We start from the raw sequence: 23,674 nt of genomic DNA on the forward strand, positions 1-23,674 counted from the left end.
TATAGTTATTATATTAATCATTATTAGCTATTACAGCAGTGAACATGAACTCTGTGTCAAATACTGAGCAGTACAGATTCAAGTTGCAGTTATGTCTTATCACCTTAAATCTTCACTCAAAGACAAGTATCTTTGACAGTGTATATATAGGTGTATCATATATCAGAGACAAATGTTGTTACTTCAGTATGTTGCCATTACTAAATTTGGCTCATTGCTTACATATATTTATAAAAAGAAAATGTACAAGCTGTGATAACTGTTTCTGATAGAATGAAGAGTAGACTGATATATGAAATATTCCTTTATTGGGTGAGAAAATCAGACCATGTCATAACTGCTTTAAGTCACACAGAATAGATATCAGAGCCTTAAACAGGCTGACGTCTGCTAAATGGGTCAAACTGGGCAGAAAGTCTACAAACACATAACATCCTTATAGAATATGATGTAACACTATAGATCAACTTAGCTCAGAATATATAAAGCATATAAACAATTACAGTAATATGATGCAACAAACACAGCAGCTACTGATCCAAAATACTCAAAGCTTCATAGAACTGAAACCAACATTTATTTTAGCTCCATTCTGCTGCTGATACATACTTTAGGTTTCTGAACATTAAACTTGTTGCTGCCTTTCATAGTGTGTAGCTTGAAGGCCCTGAGTACTTTCTCCCACACTGGAAACACTGGGAGGATAACATTATTTGAACATTACCTAATAAGACTGATTCAGGACAGACAATTAGTTATTTTAAACTTTTCTAGCAGTCCTTCACAAACAGGGAACAGTCTGTCTATTCTCTCCATCTGTCAGCTGCTGCTGGCTCTTCCTCCTCCTCTTCCTCACACACTGCTGAGTTTGTCCTGGTGGATCATCAGGGGTGCAAAGCCTCACAGATGATGTGCAGCAGTGGGTCCCTCAGTCTGTCCTCACTCTGGACACTTGCAGTTGTCACACATGGAAATCAAATGTGTGATAAGCTGCAGGATTCAAACACAAGTGTAACTTATAAACACATGTTCATACTTTTATTCCACAATCAGAGAGAAAGAAACAGAGAGCGAGTGCAGGACAGACAGACAGGTGACAGTCTCAGGTGTACACACTGCTACACAACAGCACCAGAGAAGCAGGATTTAGTGTTTGTGTTATTACGAGTGTAAACAAGAAGAGTTCCAGATGGTGCAGTGGACACATGTGTGACTGCTGTGATTAAAGCATCTTTCTTTCAGCTTAACGAGTGAACCGTCAGCTCGTTCAAACACACGTTAAAGTCCGTTTGGCTCGACACCACCGAACAGAGGCAGCAATATAACATAGCTCACGTTAACAGTGCAGTGAATCCTGCTTGTGCCGTGATGTTCAGGACTGCAAACCGAGCAGCATCACTGACTTTCAGCTTGTTGTGTTTGTGGATATATGACTGACTTTAATCATCCACAAAATCATCACAATCTCTGTAAGATTAAGGTCGACTATCTAACGGCGTATATTTAAAGGCTTTAAAACCAAGTTAATTCTGAAAGTACAAACATCGCTAATGTCAACTTTCCCGACATGTGGCCAACAATAATGGTTTCATGTTCTTCATTAAAAAAATATTTGCGCATAAATAAGTGACATAATATTCAGTACTTACTTCTGAAAGTTTACTCTTCCTCCGCTCCGCTTCCACTGTTTTTTTTTCGGCAAAATTATCCACACCACCACCGCACTATGAAGTCTGGGATATGTTGGGCCATGAAGGCTACACCGACCCATCCTTAAAATTCAGGGAAATTAAGGACGCATTTCAGGGCCGCATTTCGGGCAGCCTTTGAATTCGGAAAGCCTTCTCTTGTCGCTGTGAGGTAATCGGCCTTAAAATGCGGCCTTTAAGGCTGCAAACCCCAAATCCGGTCATTGGTACTTCCTGGCTTGTGTAGTTACTAGGTAACAAAAGCTCAACACTGCCCCTAGCGTCCTGGAGCACTTCCGTTGTGTTTTTGAATTTGCATGTGTTTTTGAGTTTGCAAGTGTTTTTGAGTTTGTACGTGTTTTGGAGTTTGCATGTGTTTTTTAGTTTGCAAGTGTTTTTTAGTTTGCATGTGTTTTGGAATTTGCATGTGTTTTGGAGTTTGCAAGTGTTTTGGAGTTTGTACGTGCTTTGTCTCTAGGGGCCACCGTACAGTAGATTTTCCAAAGCGAGAGACAAAAATGGCGGACAGTGCAGCTGATTTTTCCTCCACAACCTTTCCAGGGGGCGGAGCTTGAGGATAAAACATGACTAATTTGTTTCCTTTCAACATGATTTATTCTAAAAGAATGAATATCCTTAAAGAATATGTGGAAATTAAAAGACAAAAATATGTTTAGATGTGAAATTTAAACTAGTCATGCTGGATATATGAAGTAATTCTATGAAAATTCAACAACCACCCTATTGCATCTTTTTCAGTGCACATTCTTGATTTTTAGTTCACAAACACTTCTTGTAATGACTAACTACTCCTGACATTTTGGAGATATACATACTATACCAGGGGTCGGCAACCATGCGGCTCTTTTGTCCTTATACTGCAGCTCCGGGTGGTTTGGGAAAATATATTAGAAGTATTTAGCTGAAGTGTATTTTATTTGTGTTTAGTTCTTTTTTTAACTTGTAGTTCTAAATTGGAAGATTATTGTGATTTTGAAATATAAAAATAAAATTATATTATATTATTTTTTCACCGCTCAAAATAAGCGTCACTCTCGCGGAAGCCGGTATACCCGCCGAAACACCGTGCGTTTATGAGACTTTCGACCCCAGTTAGGCCAGTTATGGATCTTCGGATCCACATTATGTCAGCAGCTCCACCGTGAACTATGTTAAAACAAACACCGCTCACGCCTCACAGATGACAGCTTACAGTCCTGCGTAAAGATGAAAGTGACTTCGTACAGCCCTGATTTGCAGACGCTGTGCGCAGAGGTTCAGGAGCAGAAGCCCCATTGTAAACATATCACGGCAGACCCGACGATGTTTCCATGAACACGCTTTTCAGCATCTCTTTACTGACCACTTTTCACACACGGTTGCTATACGCACACAGCCGGCTGTAGCTTTTCAGCTCACAGCCCGACAACACAACAGCAGAGAGAGCACAGACGTTAAGGCGGCGAGGCGTGATTGCGGGTGCCGCTCAGGTGCGTCCGCCTCCCCTGCAGCGGCGCTGCAGACCACGCCCCGCCACACACATTAACCAGGTAAAATACATATTTAGGTAGAATTTTGCAAATATCTATTTTTCCTTTTTCAGCAGCATAGAGCTTTTTTTCCAATTACTTTTTAAAAGTCAGGTCAAGGCTCATTTTAGCTCAGCTGGGTGTCTTTCCTTTTGTTATATTTCTTTAAGAGTTCAAAATGTGTTAATTACATAAATAAAATGTAACTTTCTCTGTAGCACTTCATGGATTTCATAAGCAACACACCTTAGTTGCTCTGTGGATTCTTTTAAAAAGCAGTTAAAAACTTTTCTGTTCAAACAAGCCTTTTGTTGATCTACATCATAGGTGTCAAACTCTGGCCCGCGGGCCAAATTTGGCCCGCAGCCTAATTACATTTGGCCCGCGAAGCCATACCAAATTACTATTAGAGCAGGCCTACTGGTATTATACAGCTAATATATATATTGTTTAGTATTAAGCTTTGCTGTTCCATATTCAGTTTTTCAGCTAAACTTGTTTGAGTCCATAAGAAAAGATTCATTCTTATATCTGGAGGAAGATTTTTTTTTTCAATAAATATTAACGTTAGCCCGCGACTTTGTTCCATTTTGAATTTTGGCCCACTGTGTATTTGAGTTTGACACCCCTGATCTACATATTTTATATTCTTTACGTTCTTTACATTTGATCTTTTACATTGTGTATAATGTCTATTGATTGTATTGTTTATTTTAATATTTGTGTACAGCGCTTTGTGACTGCCTGTCTGTGAAAAGCGCTTAATAAATAAACTTTACTTACTTACTTTAGTTGTTCACACAAAGCATAAAAGTAAAAACCAATATATACAGTGTTATCTTCATTTTAGATGTCAAAAAGTATTTGTAGGTGTGGACGTGGCGTAAAAGAGTTAGTAGTTTATTTTCTTACTACCTGTAATTTATTGCAGATTACTTGTATTTGCTTAATTGTTTACTAAATGTTTGAGGTGTGAAATAAACCGCAATGGAGCAAAATATGGGTGTGTGTGTGGTTGGAGGATGCGTGTGCGTGTGCATGCGGGGGGGGCGCAACATTTTTCTTATAAAACAAAGGGGGGCGCAGCAAAAAAACTTTGGGAACCACTGTGCTAACGGCTGTCTAAATGACTCGGGTAAAGTTTGCAGCATGCGTGCTTGTTGTTTTTGTCTGCTTCCACTTGTCTTTGCACTAGGATGCTGTCGGAGTAAATGTGCAGTCATATTCATTGTGTTCCCACTAGTGCTGTCAGCGTTAATCTGAACTGACGTTAATGCCACAACACGGCAAATCTCCGTTAACGAGCTACCACGGATCGCCCCGTGCGTGGGGCTGGATGGCCAACACGTTAACGAACTAACTGCGCTAACACACTAGTCCCCACCCATGTAATTGAGCATTGCGTGGCACATCCGACATACTGTTTTACTTTTGTCCATGACAAGCTTACCATCAGGGTCATATTTCACATGAAGACCAAAATAGTTCCAAAGGCCAGATCTGAATGAGGGTGGGGGAGGTTCAATTTGCCATGTTGCAACGAGCTTAGCTTCTGTCTTGCTAGCTTGCGCTGCGCTCAGTGGATCCAGTGTTGCCAACTCCTCAGTAAGGAAAATCGCTATTGGTTGTCCTAAAAGTCGCTAGAAGTCGCTAAATGACGTCATCGCCTAATTTGCATAATTGGTCATGCTAATCTAATTGTAACCTATGTTGTTGGAGAGAGAAATAACATCGTGGAAGAGACATAAAGTGAGTAAAAAACGTCCTAAATGCATTTAGAGTTTATTTAGAACTACAAATTCAATTTCTTTTGGCAATTATTGTTTTTTTTAATGTCACAATTCCAACCCTGCTCCTTTACCCGGGCTTGGGCACTCTGGTGGAGTTACTTTGTGTGTGTGTGCTTATAAGTAGTTTTAAACCTTGTGATCCACAAAACAGCATAAGAGTAAAAGAAGAACTGACTGCGTTACAGCACCCGCTGCTTGTTGAGAGTAAAAGCGATACGCGCTTTCACGTCTTTTTTAGCGACTTTCTTTGGAAAAAAAGTCGCTAAGGGGTCTGAAAACTCGCTAAATATAGCGACAAAGTCGCTAAGTTGGCAACACTGAGTGGATCTGCGCTCGACAGTGCAGCCTAGGCGGACTAGTCGAACGCAGATCCACTGAGCGCTCACAGACAGCATCGTCAGAAGAAAAGTTGATAAAATAAATTTTGTATTGTTCATACATATGCGTACTGAACCGAAAGCACTGTATCAAACGGTTCAATATCAATACAGGTATCGTTGCACCCCTACTCCTCCTGTTCAGGTGGAATAGATTTGCGAATCTAAAGTGTCAGTTGTAATAACCCCCAGAATTTAAAGTGGTATTCCAATAAATGCACATTTTTAGGATAAAACCAAAAATTTGACAATGTTGCTTTGCTCAATGGGTTTAACAATTTGCAAAAATTACAGGCTCAGTTATATTTATTCTGTGCAAGGCCAGCCCCTAAGCATGTTAGAGAAGTGTAACTCTCTCTGTGTTACCTTGTGTGGCAACCTGTCCAGGATGACCCCTGCTTTTCACTGTATGACAGCTCAGATATTAGTCATTTGACATATTGTCAGAATGCTCATTTATTGCAACTGGTCACCTGTACTGTTCTTTATGATGACTGATGTCCTTTCTATTAAAAATAATTATTTAATCAAACAATATTAAACTGTAGTCAGGTACTGCCCGTACAGCTATTGTGTACTGATAGTTTCTTTGATTATAACAATGCTGTGTATAATACTAAACTGTTTTAACATGGAGCTAAGGAATGCCCATAGGTTAACGGTTTAAATTTAAATACCACATTTATTTTTGTATGAGGGACAGATTACAAAGTCAGTCAAACTACGAACCAAGTAAACATTAGGGGATTACATATCTTTTACCTGTATCCATAAATTAATTCTGTTAAGGTCTGACGTAGAGGACTCCAGGAACAGATGCACACAACAATTTTATTACAAGTCCACCAGGTGTATATACAAAACGGTGCAGGTAGTGATGGCCCGCTTGAAGCTGACGCTCCGGTGCGTGTGTCAAAAAAATCAACACACTGCTTCAGAAGCTCTGTGTCGAAGCTTGATTCGTTTAGCCAGAGTCACGTGATCAGTGACGTCCGAAGCTTCATTTAGAACCTAACTGCTTCGGTATCTGATTCAATAGAAGCGAATCATTCGCGGGATTTGTGGAGTGTTTTGATGGTGACAGATAGCAAACCACTGATATTTTAACTGAGTGATTTGGAGCCAGCGAGGAATAGAGGAGGTTCTGTTGTGTGGGTGTATTTTGAGTTGACTTTGGTCAATCGGGTGGGTTTTCCAGCTTTGCGTTCTTGTTGTTTGCTTTTGTTTTGTGCGTGTTTATTTTATCTGACAACGGGAAAAACGTAACATGTCAAAAATCTGCTTTTCATAATATAAATATTATTAAATATCTTTAGAAAGACTTCTATTTGACTCTTTACATTTAATGTTATAAAAAGATACATTTTGTTTGAAATAATCTTAAACTGTTAGTCTGCAAAATGTGCAGCAGTTTAATTTATTTATTCTCTTTAGCTGAGAGTTTGTGGGACCCAGGTAGACTGTATAACTGCATCTCTACCAGTTTCTCTGCACTCCAGCCTCTTCTGTTCCATGTGAAAGGATTTTCCTTAAGGCAGGAGAAATGATCTAAATATAAAAGGAACAGGTTCGGCCATCGCACAGTGGAACAAATGTTCTTCTTAAATACAAATGGAAGAGGGTTACCTTAAATGCATCATGTTTTTAATTTGCAAGTTCACAATCAATTCTACCCCCAGGTCCAAAATATGTATAGGAAAATTTCCCTAATGTAATATTATTTATAAAAAAAATACCCGTCTACCGATTAACTGCATAAGTACATGGAGGCGGGACCTCACAGCAGAAGCATAATGTGTGTTGTACATTATTATATGTATATTATATGTAACGTGGTATTTTTTCAATTATTGTATTTAATAATAATAATAGATTGCATTTATATAGCGCTTTTCTAGGCACCCAAAGCGCTTTACAATGCCACTATTCAGTCACTCTCACATTCACACACTGCTGGAGGCAGCTACGGTTGTAGCCACAGCTGCCCTGGGGCAGACTGACAGAAGCGAGGCTGCCATATCGCGCCATCAGCCCCTCTGGCCAACACCAGTAGGCGGTAGGTGAAGTGTCTTGCCCAAGGACACAACGACCAGGACAGAGAGCCCGGTGACCTTCCAGTTACAGATGCGCTTCTCAACCCCCCTGAGCCACGGTCGCCCCAACATCACCAACATCAAGACGTCACAAGCAAAGAAAGACCACGCCATGGTGCATGTTTAAACAAGGAGAGTTTACTGGTCAAAATTATTTATTAAAGAAATTAACAACATTTTTGTCACCCCAAAAAATACACGTTTAAAGCAACACAACGGTGGCCCAATATTAGACAGCATTCCACTCTGTAGAGTGGGCAATCAATACTCAGCAGTTGGTTTTATTTTGTGGATTCAAGCTGCTCTTCATATTTTTGGCCACCAGATGTCACCAGAGAGGACTTGTGTTGAAAAGCTTGGAGTAATGAACCGTTTTTCAATACAAGCTTCAATGTTTCAGAAAGCTTCATTCATCACTACGGGGACCTGATATGTCTAATATGCTGCTGAGAATATAGCCCAGAAGAAGCGTATAGTGTAGGTTTTATTTTGGAAAGAGCCATTTCTCTGTAATAAACTCTCTTTTCCAAAGATGAGTGATTTCTCGATCAGATAGAGTTATTGTTTTTATAACTTTTTTGTTTCAGCAACATTAAATTTAAAAACTGTACGTTTGAGTTAAAATATATATTTATAATTTTAATAAATGACAAATTAAAAAAGCATGAACATTTTTTTTGTATCGAAAAAATATCAAACCGTGACACCAAAGTATCGACCCGAACCGTGAATTTTGTGTATCGTTGCACCCCTAGAAAGGAGCCCTTCCCGACCCAGCAGCAACAGGTGATGCCACAGCAAAAGGCCTCTAAGTGGACAACCAAGTTAGATTAAGCAGATAAAACATCCACAAATTCTGTGCAATGGCAACAACATACATACCATCAGCGTCCGGCTGATCCTCCTAATATGTATGCAGTCGTCGCATAAAATGTGTGCATGTGAGCCACATACATAAAATGTGATTAGCTAAAACAGTGGTGTTTTATCCATATCCATATCCATCCATAGTTCATGGATATTTATGTAGGGGTCTCCAAGGAGTCTCATACCAAAGTGAGACACTTACCTGTCTCACTTTGGTATGAATTTCAAAATCCTACGTCACCTCATTCTCTGGCTTTCGCATTCACAGACTTGGGTGTCCATGCTGCCTGCCTGCTCACCTGGCAGGCTTAACTTTCTAGTAAAGATTTAAAGTGTTTTAGAGCTATAAATGTTTGTTTAATTAGATGTTAGAGCTTCAGGTAATTAAGGTTGAAGGAGTATTTTTCACTTCACTTTTTTAAATGGTACTTATGGTAACTTACGTTCAGTTTGTTATTTTATTATGATTATGGTTTGGTTGGTATAGGCTTTTATTTTGTTGGTGTAGGTGTGTCTCCACACCTACAGGAAATTGAGCTGCCAGCATTTAAGATGAGCACTCACCACTGCTGTTCACCAAGTGTTCTGTTAACCACAGTTAGTGCTGGCTGTCACAGCTTTTGCGTAAAAAGAGATTGTTATAGAAAGAAACTCACTTTGTGTTTTTTCTCTGCAGCCGCTCAGCCGACTTCCACGCTACATCCCAGACAATACTCACCTTTTCTGCTGTCGCTGGCTTATGCTTGGCAGCTCTGATCTGCTCACCTCACCTGCCTGACCTCCAGCCGCCATCATTGCATTCCACGGATTCCCACGCTCTCAGAACCCAGCCGCCTCACCCGGACCGCCCACCTTCCCTGTTGCTTTGATTATAGTTCCTCTGGATTGTATGGACTCAGCCACTAAATCCACTCTCCTCTATTTGCAGTGTATTGAGACTCCCGGTTGCATTCCCTGAAGCCCGTGCCTTTCCTTCATGCCCCTGAGCTTTAGCCTTTCTACCGAATTATTTCAGTCTAATTATGTTTGTTTCTAATCATAGCTTCACGTCAAACTCACAGACTTAGGAAATCTTTGTTCATAGTTCATGGTCTAGTTGTCTTGGTAATGCAATTGTGTTTTGTTTCTAGTTATTGCTTTACATTACCCTTACAGACGTAATAATTCTCAGTTCATAGTTCACGTCTAATTGTCCTTGCAGTTTCATGGTTTGTGCAATAAAGTTGTGTTAATCCTGCTAACCTGTGCCTCCGTGTGAGTTCAGCTACTGCCGTGACATTCTGACTTGTAGTTTGAAATTTAGAATTACAGGAAAAATATCCCAAAATTTGTAGATTTGATATTTACATAAATATACTGAGAGTTTCAAATGTGTAATTCAAATTTTATTTGTATGTGTTTTATTTACTTTACTACTTACAACCACAACTCTGTGATAATGACCTCTCATTAGTGCCACCAGTGCTCAGCTGCGCTCTCTCAAGTCACAGATTCACACATTCTGCTTTTCAACTCACAACGTCACTGTGAGGGACATCAGTACATCACACTGTAAATCCCACTACAGTCTTCCTCAGTACTTTCATGTTCATTTACCTATGAGTATACTATATAAAGAAGCTGGTCATATATAAGCTGGTCTGGTATTTCTGTTTGTTATAGGGCAATTAGAGCCTTATTTGCTAACTTTGTTCTACTCTTTTTGACTTGCAACATTAATACAATATGAAAAGCTCTGAGAAAAGAAACATGGAAGCTCATAAGGTGCTAATAACTGATAATTCCACTAGCAAGAAAACTTCACTAGCAAACTGCAGATAAGAGTGCCCTCAAGTACCATCAAGGGAAACATTGCACAACTACCTCGGCTCAGACTAACAACTGCTGCATCTATAACAGAAGAGGATTTTCCCCTTCTTCCTCTTACACCATCTGAATCCCCAACAGTCAAATGGAGAAAGGTTGAGGAGACACCAACAACATTTTAGAGTTTATCTGTGCTGACATTAAAACCATGAAGGAGAGAGTCGACCACTTTGACACACCACTTGCAAAATATCAGGAAACCAGCGAGTCACATGCAAAATGGCTCTCTCACCTGGAAAGTTTTTATGGCTGAGAGGAAAAGGACAGAGAGGACATAAGGACAGAAGTCATTCAAACAGATCAAGCTGTTCTGCCAGAGGCCAAAGATGAGCTGCGTTGTGGATACTCTGCATTGCCTAGGCCCAAAAAGGACGAACCAGGGTGCAGTCAGGCTCTGAGTTATTTCTTAGCAGTTGTTTTCATTCTTAAAAATACTTTTAATGGAAAAATCCTGATCTCTGAATGTGGCAGAGTTGGTCATTATTTTCTATTAGTGCTTGATATTGCAAATTGTTGTAAATGTTTATGGCTTCAGTTCCTAACCTGAAAATAATGGTTTCATTGACAGGTTAGGGGAGCGAGTGCTTCACTGGTTAACTAAATTTCCCAATTCTCACATTGTTTGTGGTGGGGACTTTAATCTTGTAAATAATTGTCTTGACAGGTGGTCTTTTAGAAATTCTGATTCTTAGAGTCTATATCTAAAACTGTTTATGAGCAGATTTAATTTAAGAGACACACACACCCAGATCGGAAGAAATTCACTATCAAACTAGTCAGTAAACATCTGAGTAATGTAGCTGCAGACACCGTCATCACTGAGTGATCACGAAACTATTTGTATCCTTATTCCTCTTGCTGCTTCTTCATGTTGCCCTAAATCTGCTTTTTGGAAACTTAGCATCTGTGTGTGTGTGTGTGTGTGTGTGTGTGTGTGTGTGTGTGTGTGTGTGTGTGTGTGTGTGTGTTTTGAACCAATGACTGTATAAAAATCTTTTATACACTCATTGGTTTGAACACAGCAAAATCTCCAGTGTTAAATTAACACTAGAGAGTGTCTATATGGGTCCACACCTCTGAGTGTTAATCAGTTTTGAAGATTCTGAGCAGTGCTGATTTTCTAATACTGGAATATTTCTAACATTTTGAGTTATTTTCCAGTGTTAGAAAATCAGCACTGCTCAGTGTTAGCCATTGTTAATCTTCAAACCTGACTAGGTTACTTTTAAACATATAACACTGTCAAAAGTGTTAATTTAACACTCAACAGTGTTGTATTTAACACTCAGAGGTGTGGACCCATATAGACACTCTGTAGTGTTAATTTAACACTGGAGATTTTGCTGTGTACATTGAAAATATGATCCAGCAGTATTGGAACAAAAAATTAAAATAAATACAAAATTGTTAAATTCCTGAGAAAGTATTGTGGCCAAAAATAGAAAACTGGTGGAACATAATGTAATAAACAAAATTTCAGTCAAAGATCAATCAACAGTGTGTTTATGTTTGCATGTGTGTAGTCCGCCTGACTGACTCACTGACTGTGAGTTTAGCTGAGCCGACGACAGTCTTTGTACACAAGCGTTTTACAGCTTAAATGGAAATATGGAGAAAGGCGATATTTCGATTTATCTAATGTTGGTTTTAACTTAGGAACAGAACACAGGGTTTCCAGGTGATAAAGTAAAAGGCGTTTTCTCTGCTATTAAACAGCTTGGCTTCGTTTTTCAACCGAATGCAACAAGAAGGTTAACTAAATCTTCCCAGTGTAATTTATAACTCCTCATTCAAACCACTTAAAACATATTTGCGTGTCATAATTTTTCTGTTTCCTACTTTCGGAAGCATAAGATTGTTTCTCAGCCCCCCTCTGGAAATAAATTGGTTAGTTATTCTGATGTGCAATAATGTCAGTCGCAAAGTCGGATTCGGAGGACTGTCTGCTTCGTCAGTTCTGAAAAAAAAAAACTGTTGTGCATAACTGATGCAGTACTTACTAAAATGACTGAATAATGACATTTTCTTTGTAATTTCAAACTGCTTAAAACTATGTTTGCTAAAACTCGAGCAAACATAAAAAAATAAACGCCGACCTGCGCTTCACCACGTCAGAGCGTTGAGCAATGCAAATGATCAAAGTCCACACGGGAAGCCTCTTTCGAAAAATCTGTCCTCCCATGTCACGCAGTGTGAGCCGTGATGCAGCGGTGTTGTGGAAAAATCACCAGCCATCTGTGGCTCTGGTCTACTCTGTTGTTTTTGACACTATGTTTTGCACCTGTGATGTTACACCCGCAGTGTTTGGATTTTAAACCGCCCTTCCGACCGCAGAAGGAGCTGGAATTTTGTATAATGTACAAGGAATTTGGCTGCTGTGATTATCAGAAGGACCAGGAGCTGATGTCTAAATACTACCAGATTATGGATAATTTTGACTACAGTGGATATACCAGCTGTGCCGGGTTCATCTTTGACTTGCTCTGCCAGGTAGGAACACATGGACAAAGGTCGGTTGGCTGAGTCCAGGACCTACCATTACACTGGCCAAACAAAACAACTGCTGTGAAATAAGCAACAGAAGCAAAACAACAAAGCAGTCTTTAGTTAAAAAATGTCATGACGACTTTGAAAGCTGTACACTGATATACAGTAAAGGCTATGAAAGATTTGTCTGGCGCTTTATTTATGTTCTGTCATTACTGGTAAAGCAGTCTATAGGAAATAGATGGAATTATGCTCCTCATCATCTACAGGCATATCTCAATACAATAACCTGCAGTAATCTTGCTTTGCAAGTATGTATTAATGAAGTACATTATTATTCATTCTTAACATTAATATTCGTTTACCATCATCTATTCAATTATCTGAATACAAGGTGGTTAAAGTGCACAGGGAGAACCCTAGTTCTATGCAGAATTTAGCACACCTGACCATGACATATCATTTTATATATACGGATCAATATGGGTCAAGACTAAAGTTATATATCTCTTCTATATATCTCCTTTAGTCATAAGGGCTGAATGAACTTTCTTAACATTAAGAAATATTGCTGCTGTCACCATTTTAGGTTTTTAAGCTCAACAGTATTTTCTGTTATGGCCCACAACTTTACTGGTTTAGTTCACTGACATCACTAATAATATTTCACAAGAGAGGCTTTTATATAAGACTTTGCACAGCAGGAAACAATGGGCAAGGAGAGTTACAGACTTTTTTTCTTTGTAATGGAAGAACGAGTAGGTAAAGGGATGACAGTTCCCTGAGAGTACTGGACTAAGATTTATATAAAGGATACATAATGTCAAATGAATGCAAAGCCTCTACATTTGACGGATGTTAAACTGCAGCAATAAGCATTTTATTTAAAATCATGCTTGTCCTATGTACGCTGTATTTGTAACTTGTTCATATTGTAATCCATGTAACAAAAACAACTAATGCAGGTTTAAAGACCACTTTACATGCTATCAGTGGCACTAACTGTTCCTTCTTGTTGCATGTCTCTTCTTTTCCTCCTTTTTTGTCTCTCCTCCATCTGTCTGATCTCAGGAGTGTTCTCCCTATGCAGCTCACCTCTTTGATGCTGAGGATCCAAGCACCCCGGTCAGGACCATCCCAGGCCTCTGCTCTGAATACTGCTTTCAGTTTTGGAATAAGTGTTCTTTCACCATTCCTTTCTTGTCTGGTGACCCATATATAGCAAACTTCAGAGAAAATCAGACCAGTCTCTGCCATTACCTGGAGATACAAGACAAGGACTACTGTTATCCATATCTGCTTAACAACCAGCAACTCACCCAGAACCTGGGTGGCATTCAGGTGAACTCAGATGGCTGTCTGCAGCTGTGCCTGGAAGAAGTGGCCAATGGTCTCCAGAATCCATTAGCCATGGTGCATGCCAATGATGGCACACATAGATTCTTTGTGGCAGAACAGGTCGGCCTGGTGTGGACCTATCTTCCAGATCGGTCCAAGCTGGAGAGACCATTTTTGAACATTACCCAGGCAGTGCTAACATCATCGTGGGAAGGTGATGAGAGAGGCTTTCTCGGACTTGCCTTTCACCCCAAATACAAGTACAATGGGAAGCTGTATGTGTATTACTCAGTGGAGGTGGGTTTTGATGAGAGAATCAGAATCAGTGAGTTCCACGTATCAGCCAATGACATGAATGAGGTGGACCACACCTCTGAGCGGTAGGTATGAACTGTTGTACTTGGTTAGCAAAAAGCACTACCTTTTTCTAAAACCTGAACTGTTTTGCAGTTTTATACTTTTTGTCATATTGACCATTATCAGAGAGAAACAAACGGTTTGCATCAATTCTTTTGTGTTTTTTTTGTGTAAATTTGTTTTAACACCCGATCTATTCCTTATTTCTTGTATCAACATGTTCCTTTAGAGTTATTCTGGAGATTGATGAACCGGCATCCAACCATAATGGAGGGCAGCTGCTATTTGCAGATGATGGGTACTTGTATATTTTCACAGGTGATGGTGGAATGGCAGGAGACCCATTTGGGAAATATGGGAATGCTCAAAACAAGTAAGGAGCTCATAATTAGACATCCAAAAATGAAAAATGTAAAACATTTATTCATTAAAATGTAAAAAAGCTCATTTGAATGTATAATCTTGTATGTTTCTTGACATTTTAGATGAAAAAATCTGCCATTAAAGGCATGTTGTTATGACATTATAACCTTCATTACAATCTGGTGAAAATTATGTTCAGTTCGTGTTCAGTAAGAAATTGCAAAAACAGTAAAAATTTTCAATTTTTTATTACAATGTTTTAAAGATAAATATGACAACTATACAAAAAATATACAGTTTGAATTGTTGTGTGTCTGTTAAAGAGGAGAGAGGATGAAAGTACTGATGGTATTGCTGTTTAAAAACTGTGGAAACACTGACAATCAATATGTAGTGAAAGATCAACATTTTTTACGTTGTAGGTCAGCTCTCTTGGGTAAAGTGCTTCGAATTGATGTGGATGACAACCAGAGAGGTCCATTGTACAGAATTCCTCCAGATAACCCGTTTATACATGAACAGGGAGCACGCCCGGAGGTTTATGCTTACGGTGTTCGCAATATGTGGAGGTGTTCGGTGGACCGGGGTGATCCATGGACCAAAAACGGCAAAGGGCGTATCTTCTGTGGGGATGTAGGCCAGAACAAGTTCGAGGAAATCGATATAATCGAGAAAGGTCGAAATTATGGCTGGAGAGCTAAAGAAGGCTTCTCTTGCTACGATAAGAAACTATGTGCCAACAGTTCATTAGGTAGGTATGCCACATCAATGCACTATTGTGTATGTTAAAGATTTGTCTGTGTAATTTATCCATTGCTTTAAAAATAGCACAATCAGTCTACACTTGTCTCAGACTAGTCACCATTTTGCACTCAGAAGTGCGTTAATTCTTCTGGTGAAATCAACTTTCTGGTTTTTCTTACATGGAAGACTGAACATGCATCAAATTAGTCTGTGGCAGTTAAACAATGCTCAGTTGGTGTGAAGGGACAAAAAGTGGACCAAGGAAATATTCTCCACACCATTATACCACTGCCACCAGCCTACCATCCAAAATCATCACTTCAGGCAACTTTTTTCCATTCTTTTATTTTGGTTAGTCCATGTTATGTGGAAAAATCAGAATTTGGTCAACAGTTTCTGAAATAGTCCAACTGCCTTGTCAATAACTATGCCATATCCAAAGTAATTGCTTCTTAATTCTGATACTTGATTTGAATTTCAGCAGCTGCCATGATTGGCTGATTAGAACTTTGCATTAACAAGCAGTTTAATAAGTGTACCTGATAAATCAGATGCTGAGTATATTTTGCAGTTTTTGTATGAACAAAAACATCATACAATTACTGAATAGTTTACATAAATGTCTTGTTCAATAGAGACACTATTACTCTCTCACTGTCGCCATTACATGATTCATTGTCACTGATTCCCCCCACATTTCTTCTTCTGAATCAGGTCCTACATTTTTCCAAATTAATGGCAGAGTTTATATTCAGAATCACTCTTAATTAGCAACGCAATAAATATTTGCTTAAAAATTCAGAATTACATTTAGCTTATCAGTCAAATATGGATGACAAATCATTTGTTGGTACTTGACTGAACCCAACCCAATGTTGAACTAAGATGTATCTATAATGGCACATCCTGTTCTGATGCTCTGATAATGGAGATTCATACTAATGCAGTTAATGACCCTTTTTCATTTTTTTCACAGATGATGTCCTGCCTGTTTATGCATATCCTCATAGGATGGGCAAGTCAGTCACTGGTGGTTATGTGTATCGAGGTTGTGAATACCCCAACCTGAATGGCATTTATATATTTGGAGACTTCATGAGTGGGTAGGATTCACTTGAAAGATGTTATTTTATTGTTTAGAACATTTATTTTTATTTTGATAACAGTAGTGAAATACCAATCATTTGTGAAATTAAAGGAGTGTTATGTCTGCCCCCCAAAATCTAAATAACTGTTGTTTCTGTCAAAAAATTTAAAATAACTGCTGTGTTTGATGCAACTTCATTCACATCCTAGGATTTCAGAAATGGCTAATTGAAAAATTCATTTTTTACAAACCCTCCATGTTCCTCGCCAAATAAAATGAAGGACCTTCTCTTCTTCAGGTCACCATTATTTCAGTATTGGTTCATCTATCAAAATCAATATTGATTCAGCTATCAAGACTAATCCTGGTTGGACTAGTCTTGATAGCTGAATTCTAGGTAGACGAGAACCACTCCACAAGTCTTACTCAAAGATGCTAATCTTAACCTTTTGTGTAGACTTTCAGAGTGTCCACCTAATTTAGGAAATAAAAAATACTTTTATATTGTAATTGGATGGCAGCTATGTGGCTGAATAGAGGGGCCGGGTTGAGTCCCTGCTTCTCTAGGCCATGTGTGGAAGTGTTGTTGGGCAAGATACTAACCAACTGAGCAAGCACTTGGTGACAGTGGGAAGGAAAAACTCCATTTTAACAGGAAGAAACCTCCAGCAGAACCAGGGTCAAGGAGGAGCAGCTATCTGCTGCAACTGGAGGGGGCTGATGGGAAGAAGACAGGATAAAGCACAAGCTGTGGAAGAGAGACAGGCATTCATAACAACTAATGATTAAATGCAGAGTGGTGTACAAATACATAGTGAGTGAAGGTCTCTCCAGCGATCCTCAGGATTTTCTATACAGGCGCTGTGGAGAGCATCCTCACACAGAACATCCTGGTTTGGGAACAGCTGTGTTAAAGACTGAAAAGCTCTTCAGAGAGTGATCCGTACAGCAGAACGCTGCTGCAGGATTGCTCCATAAGTGACTGAGACAGGACTCTCTTCTACATACTCTAAACCATAGGTGTCAAACTCTGGCCCGCGCAGCCTAATTACATTTGGCCCACGAAGCCATACCAAATGACTATCAGAGCTGGCCTACTGGTATTATACAGCTAATATATATATATATTGTTTAGTATTAAGCTTTGCTTGTTCCAGTTTTTCAGCAAAACGTGTTTGAGTCCATAAGAAAAGATTCATTCTTATATCTGGAGGAATAAATATATTTCAATAAATATTAACGTTAGCCCGCGACTTTGTTCCAGTTTTGAATTTTGGCCCACTGTGTATTTCAGTTTGACACCCCTGCTCTAAACCCACCGGCACAAAGTACATTTCAAATTCCTTTAATTTTAAATATGTTCATATTGTCTATTTTGTAAAATGTTCAGATTGTCTATTCTTATTTAATTCACTTAATGTACAGAATTCACCTGCTTGCTGCTTACATGCTACTACTGCACATTCACCTAATGTAGATCATATATAATGTTCTTCCTCTCTCCCCCCCTTTGCACAAGTCGAGGAGCGTGTCAGGCTACATTTAATTGTGTTATACTTGTATAACTATGCATGTGATGAATAAAGAACCTTGAACCTTGAAAAGGTGAGTGAAGGAAAAATACTTCACTCACCATGGGTGCATCATCCTAGCAGCCTAAACTAGAGCCTAAAAAAGGTCACCTAACTATATGCTTTATCAAAAAGGAAGGTCTTGAGCATAATATTAAAAGTAGAAAAGTTGCCTGTCTCCCCAATCCAAACTGGGAGCTGGTTCCAGAGAAGACGAGCCTTAAAGCTGAAGGCTTTGCCTCCCATTCTACTTTTAAATAGTCTAAGACAGCGGTGTCCAAGTCCAGGCCTCTCTCTTTCTAGTCCCTGTAACAACCATATCTTTTCACTATCAGAGGTCAATATCAGGTCTTCTGTATCTTTCATTTCTTATCCAAAACTCCAATGTGCAATGTACCAAATGTACTATAGTTATTTGAAGGAATTCATAAGTACTCTAAAAATGCAGAAGTAACTGGTACTAAGGGGTGTGAAATTAAAAACACAAAAAACACACAAAGTGCCTACGCATTAGAAATCATAGATTTTATTTATGTTCCAGGCGTTTGATGAGCCTGCAGGAGGACAAAACAACAGGAAACTGGAAATACAACGAGATATGTATGGGGATGGGGCTAACCTGTGCCTTTCCTGGACTTATCAACAACTATCACCAGTACATTATCTCCTTTGCTGAGGATGAATCTGGTAACGAATCATCTCACAATCTCACAGTTTTTCCTGTAGTGTTTTTAGCTGGTTTAAGCAGTTGAAATGAATGTTTTGTGTAATATTCTTTAAATATGTTATTCATTTCAGGTGAGCTTTACTTCATGTCCACTGCAATACCAAGTGCTACATCACCTTCAGGAGTCGTTTATAAAGTCATCGATCCCTCAAGGTGAGTGATTGAATTACTCATTATTTTCAGTTTGTTTTAAATGAAATTAATATGAATTTAGGCAAACTCACCTGAATCAATGACAGGTTGTTTAGAGGGAGAAACATCTTTGTAGAGAAAGTATAACCACACTGTTCCACTTACCATTATTTTTGTTTAGTTCCTTTTGTCAGGTACAGAGAAACATCTGTACATAGATATAGATTCAGTGAGATTCAGTCACTGAAGCGTTCCTGGCTACTTGACAGCCCACATGTGCATGCTATTAATCAAGACCTGTGATCAAGATTCCAAAATATTTCCAGTCATTTGTATCAGGGGATGGAAAGGTAGAAAATACAGTGAGAACATTTTCAGTAATCTCAATAATGCATCTTCCTGCAGTCAATCTGAGGGATTGCTGAAGTGCACTTTAGTTTTTTTATTTGGTGTTACTCTTCTTACAGATGTGGAGATAGACAGGGACTTTTCTCTGTTTCTTATATAAACCGTTTCAGTGCCTCATCTTTAGCTGCAGGTCTCAACTTCTGTCAGTTCAGTTGTAAATTGGTATTTTTGTCACGGACTTATAGAATAAATGTAGGTAAAAATGCACTCATAGAAATCCATGTCCGAAAATCCACTCTTGAAGTCTTATTTTCATTTGCAAATAGTTATATTGATTTTGTGCTCATGTTTTTTATTGTTTGTTTGTTGGGGAAAGAGTTGAGATCTGTGGGGTTGTGAAGTATAGGAATTCTCTTCTTAGCTGTGTTTTGTAGTTGCAGGTAGTAAAGAACATTTCTGTTGTCTAATCAGAAACTTTGAAAAAGATTAGAGGCTAACATGAGTGTATTAACTTGAAGATTTGATGGAGATGTGTGATTCCTTTCTACTCCCATTTCTAATGTGAAGAGTTGCTCTGTTAATCTTGAAAGTCTGGATTGTGCCAAACTGGAGAGAGACTACAGGGAGACTACAATTGTAATCTGTCAAAGTGGAGGAGATCAATGGGTTTGTGTTAATAGAGGCAGTAATAAAGACGAGGTCTGGAAGTTCGACGTGATTACAATGTATTTGTTCTAATTCTCTTCTTGAGTTGTGGGCTTCACAATATATTGTATCTGATTAGCTAGACAGTCAAAATTAGGTGCCTCAAGATGCCCATTACATGTTTTTCTGGTGAGTGGAGAGATTTTAGCTTTTTTTTTTCCCGGTTGAACCTTATGATGTTGCAGTCTAACAAATGACACAGTTTAGGTGTAAATTTGAATGTAATCACTGAGAAAGATTAATTAATTTGGGAGATGAATTCAGGTTATTAATGTCAGGTTATTAATTAATAACAGAAGTCAGTAAATAGATGGAAGAGTAGTTTTTAGTAATTGTTGCTGTTCATATGGGGAGGAAATTTCACGACTGCCTTAAAGCAGACCCCTCTAAAAACACAGCAGTCAGTGCAATGGCGGTCTCCACAGACGACAATGATTCCTTGGTATGGTCAATTTCCAAAAGGACAATAAATGTTAAATGTTAAAGGACGGCAAAGAGAAGCAATAAAAGGAACCTAACTCCTCCTTTATCACCGTGTCTGATCTTGACTGTTAAAAACAGACTGTCAGCGGATAAATAAGAATAAACAGAGAATCTATCAATAAACAGTTATTTGTCATTGTGTTTTAGACGTGCACCACCAAGACAGTGCCACTACAACCCTCTTCCAGTGAGAGTAAAAAGCAATCTCATCAAGTTTGTTCCTCAAGAAAGTGAGTTCACATACACATTCTCTTCACACAAACTGAAATGATAAACCAGCTATCTCAGTTTTTATAATATCATTTGGTCTATATTGTTTCATGATCTTCCATTAGCGCTGGTTGGCATTGACCTGCCGAATGAAAACTTTCAGCCACAATCCACTGAATCCTATCAATGGCACCAAGAGCTAAGTGATCATCGAGGTGAAATAGGAGCAGGCGTGATTACTCCTGTACCAGCCACAGGTACTTCCAAAACAACCAAAAATTCAAGGCGTAAAGGCCGGCATAGGAAGAATAAATCCAAATTGGAACGTGCACCTCACATCGAGACGGGAGCAGTGAGACTGGTTGGGGATTCCAGGAGTGACCGTGGACGTGTAGAAATCTACATTAATGGGGAATGGGGTACCGTGTGTGATGACCTGTGGACCCTTGTCAATGCTAGAGTGGTTTGCCGGCAGCTCGGTTTCCAACATGCTCTGAAAGCAGCTAAGAACTCTGAGTTTGGTGAGGGAAAGGATTTGCGGATTCTTCTTGATGATGTTAAGTGTGTAGGCACTGAATCCAGCCTTTTAGATTGCAGACATGCTGGTGTGGGGACACATAACTGTGCCCACTATGAAGATGCTGGTGTGATCTGTGGCAACTCATCATATGTTGCAGAAGTCTAAAAGTTTAACTAATACTAGTTGTCGAGAGCAATTACGAAAGAGTTAATGTCCTGTTTAAAAAAACATAAAAAAAATCACAACACAACACAGACAGCTATTCTATTTCCCACAGCAACAAGAAATGATCAGTAATCTAAAACTGCAGTTGTGTTATATGTTGTACATTACAACGAACGTGATAACTACTTAAGAGTATTTTAAATAAAGCTCACAAACAAATGCATACATTTCAATAACCTACGGCTGGATAGCGTGTATACTGAGACAAACTAAGAGTTATAAATTAATAAAATAATAAAGGCAGTCGTTTTTCTCAAAATAATGGATCTTACTTATAGTACATTAAGATATAGTATAACAATTTAATTACACACAAGCTTTTTCCTTCAGTACTTTTCATTGATAAGTGAATACTTTGAATTTTATTATTGGGTTATAAAAGTTTGACTTTACAGTGTAATATTAAAACGTTGACTGTATATTTCGTGTCTCAATTTTTTGTGGGAAGAAAAAACAATGAGTCCCTGCTTAATGTAATATAAAGGTGAACTGGATAAAAGCCTTAGAGCAAAGAGGCATACCTGAAACCTTTTACATGTGAAATCTGATGCAATATTTGAAGATGATTATCTCAAAGACTATCAAAGATAAAAGCTTGACATTATCACTTGTCTTTACATAAATTACCTCGCTTTAGCTTTTCTTCCATTCTGGAACTCCACAAAGTCTCATGAAAAGACATTTAATGTGTTTTTATATTTAACGTATTTGAGCTCCAGAAGTCTTGCTTAAGCAGACACATTCTACATCTGCTTATTTTGTGCAGAATATTGTGATAACGTTACTTTACAGCAGCAGATGCCCACATTAAACTGTGACTATTATGAAGATAATATTGATACGTGTATGCAGTTGCATGAGCTGGAGATGGAGACTTTCTTTTTTGAGGTCTTTAATCTTGCCAAATTTCATAACAGAGATGACCACTCGGTGAAAATGATGATTCTGCGGATCCAACATCACATATGAAACTCAAGACACTGACTTTGTGTTTTTAATTGTGGCTGAATGCATGTGTCACAAGTCAAAGTGTTTTACCTTTTAATATGTGGTTATTTATTGAAGGGATGGTTTATTTAAAGCTTTCAGCACCGTACTGAGGAGACATAAGTAATTCCAAACTTGCACGTTGTTGTATTCACATTCATTATGCTCATTCTAAAATAACACGTGCTGGTTATTAAAATACTGAAATTGTGTGTTTTTTGGAGAATATTAAAGAACCTGCTTGCAATATTCTGTTTCACAGATGACATTTATATATAGTTATATAGTTAGTTATAGATTTAAATGTAAATGTAATATAAATCAAAAAAATGCAAAAAATAGTTAAGAACTTATAAAAGGAGCGCAGGGGTCAGCAAACCACACCGCCTCTGTTTAAGCATTCATTAAAGCATTCATTATAAATGCTTTTATATTTTCAAAACAAAAAGGTTTGAAAAGTACTTTTCAGATATGATGCTGATATGTTGCACATTTCTCCAGCAGATGGCAGAATAATACTACTATTTTAAAAGCACAAGAGAACCTGAAAAAATATTCGGTCTGCATACCTGTTCATCTTAATCAACAAGAACTGCTTTTCTTGGATGTGTGTGTGTTTGTGTTTTCTAATTCTTAATTGTAGCAGTTCAGAAAAGCTGGTGAAAACCCCTTTTGTCATAGCTGTTCTTCAAATAAAAAAAATCAAATCATAGTCCTACTCTGTATCTATATTTGTTCTATAATTATAGCTACAATATCATAGCTATACCATATAGCTACCATATCATGTCTATATACCTATATTATTGCTAATATGTATATTGTAATATATCTATATCATGCTAAAGCACTTCTGGATGGATCCAAACTGCATTTTGTTGCCTTGTACTTGTGACATGTGCAATGACAATAAAGTTAAATTCTATTCTATTCTATTCTATTAATATCATAAATATAATATATAAAAACTACTAAATGAAAATGTGTGTGTATTTGTTGTAGGGTAATTGTGATGGACCTGTAAACATTTTACCACAGATATTACAGTATTGGACAAATAATTTAGAGACTTTCACCCTGGACATTTATATTTTAGGAATTTAAAAAGGTCTTTTTTTTTCTTTTTTTAATTGACATTTTGGAATCACTATACAATACCACCAACTTCAGCAATTTGTAA

At 38.3% G+C, this 23,674-nt stretch overlaps 1 protein-coding gene across 1 annotated transcript; it reads left to right on the top strand.

Moving 5' to 3' along the window:
• Window positions 1-12,392: 12,392 nt before the first annotated feature.
• hhipl1 (HHIP-like 1) lies at window positions 12,393-22,772 on the top strand. Its single transcript, XM_082517274.1, has 9 exons — window positions 12,393-12,700; window positions 13,769-14,415; window positions 14,622-14,765; window positions 15,178-15,506; window positions 16,476-16,602; window positions 18,699-18,844; window positions 18,956-19,037; window positions 20,700-20,782; window positions 20,888-22,772. The coding sequence occupies exons 1-9, from the start codon at window positions 12,413-12,415 to the stop codon at window positions 21,445-21,447; spliced, it is 2,406 nt and encodes an 801-aa protein (XP_082373400.1). The 5' UTR covers window positions 12,393-12,412; the 3' UTR covers window positions 21,448-22,772.
• The last annotated feature ends 902 nt before the right edge of the window (window positions 22,773-23,674 follow it).

Source organism: Aulonocara stuartgranti (genome assembly GCF_965226115.1).
Source record: "Aulonocara stuartgranti genome assembly, chromosome: 19".
Lineage (NCBI taxonomy): Eukaryota > Metazoa > Chordata > Actinopteri > Cichliformes > Cichlidae > Aulonocara > Aulonocara stuartgranti.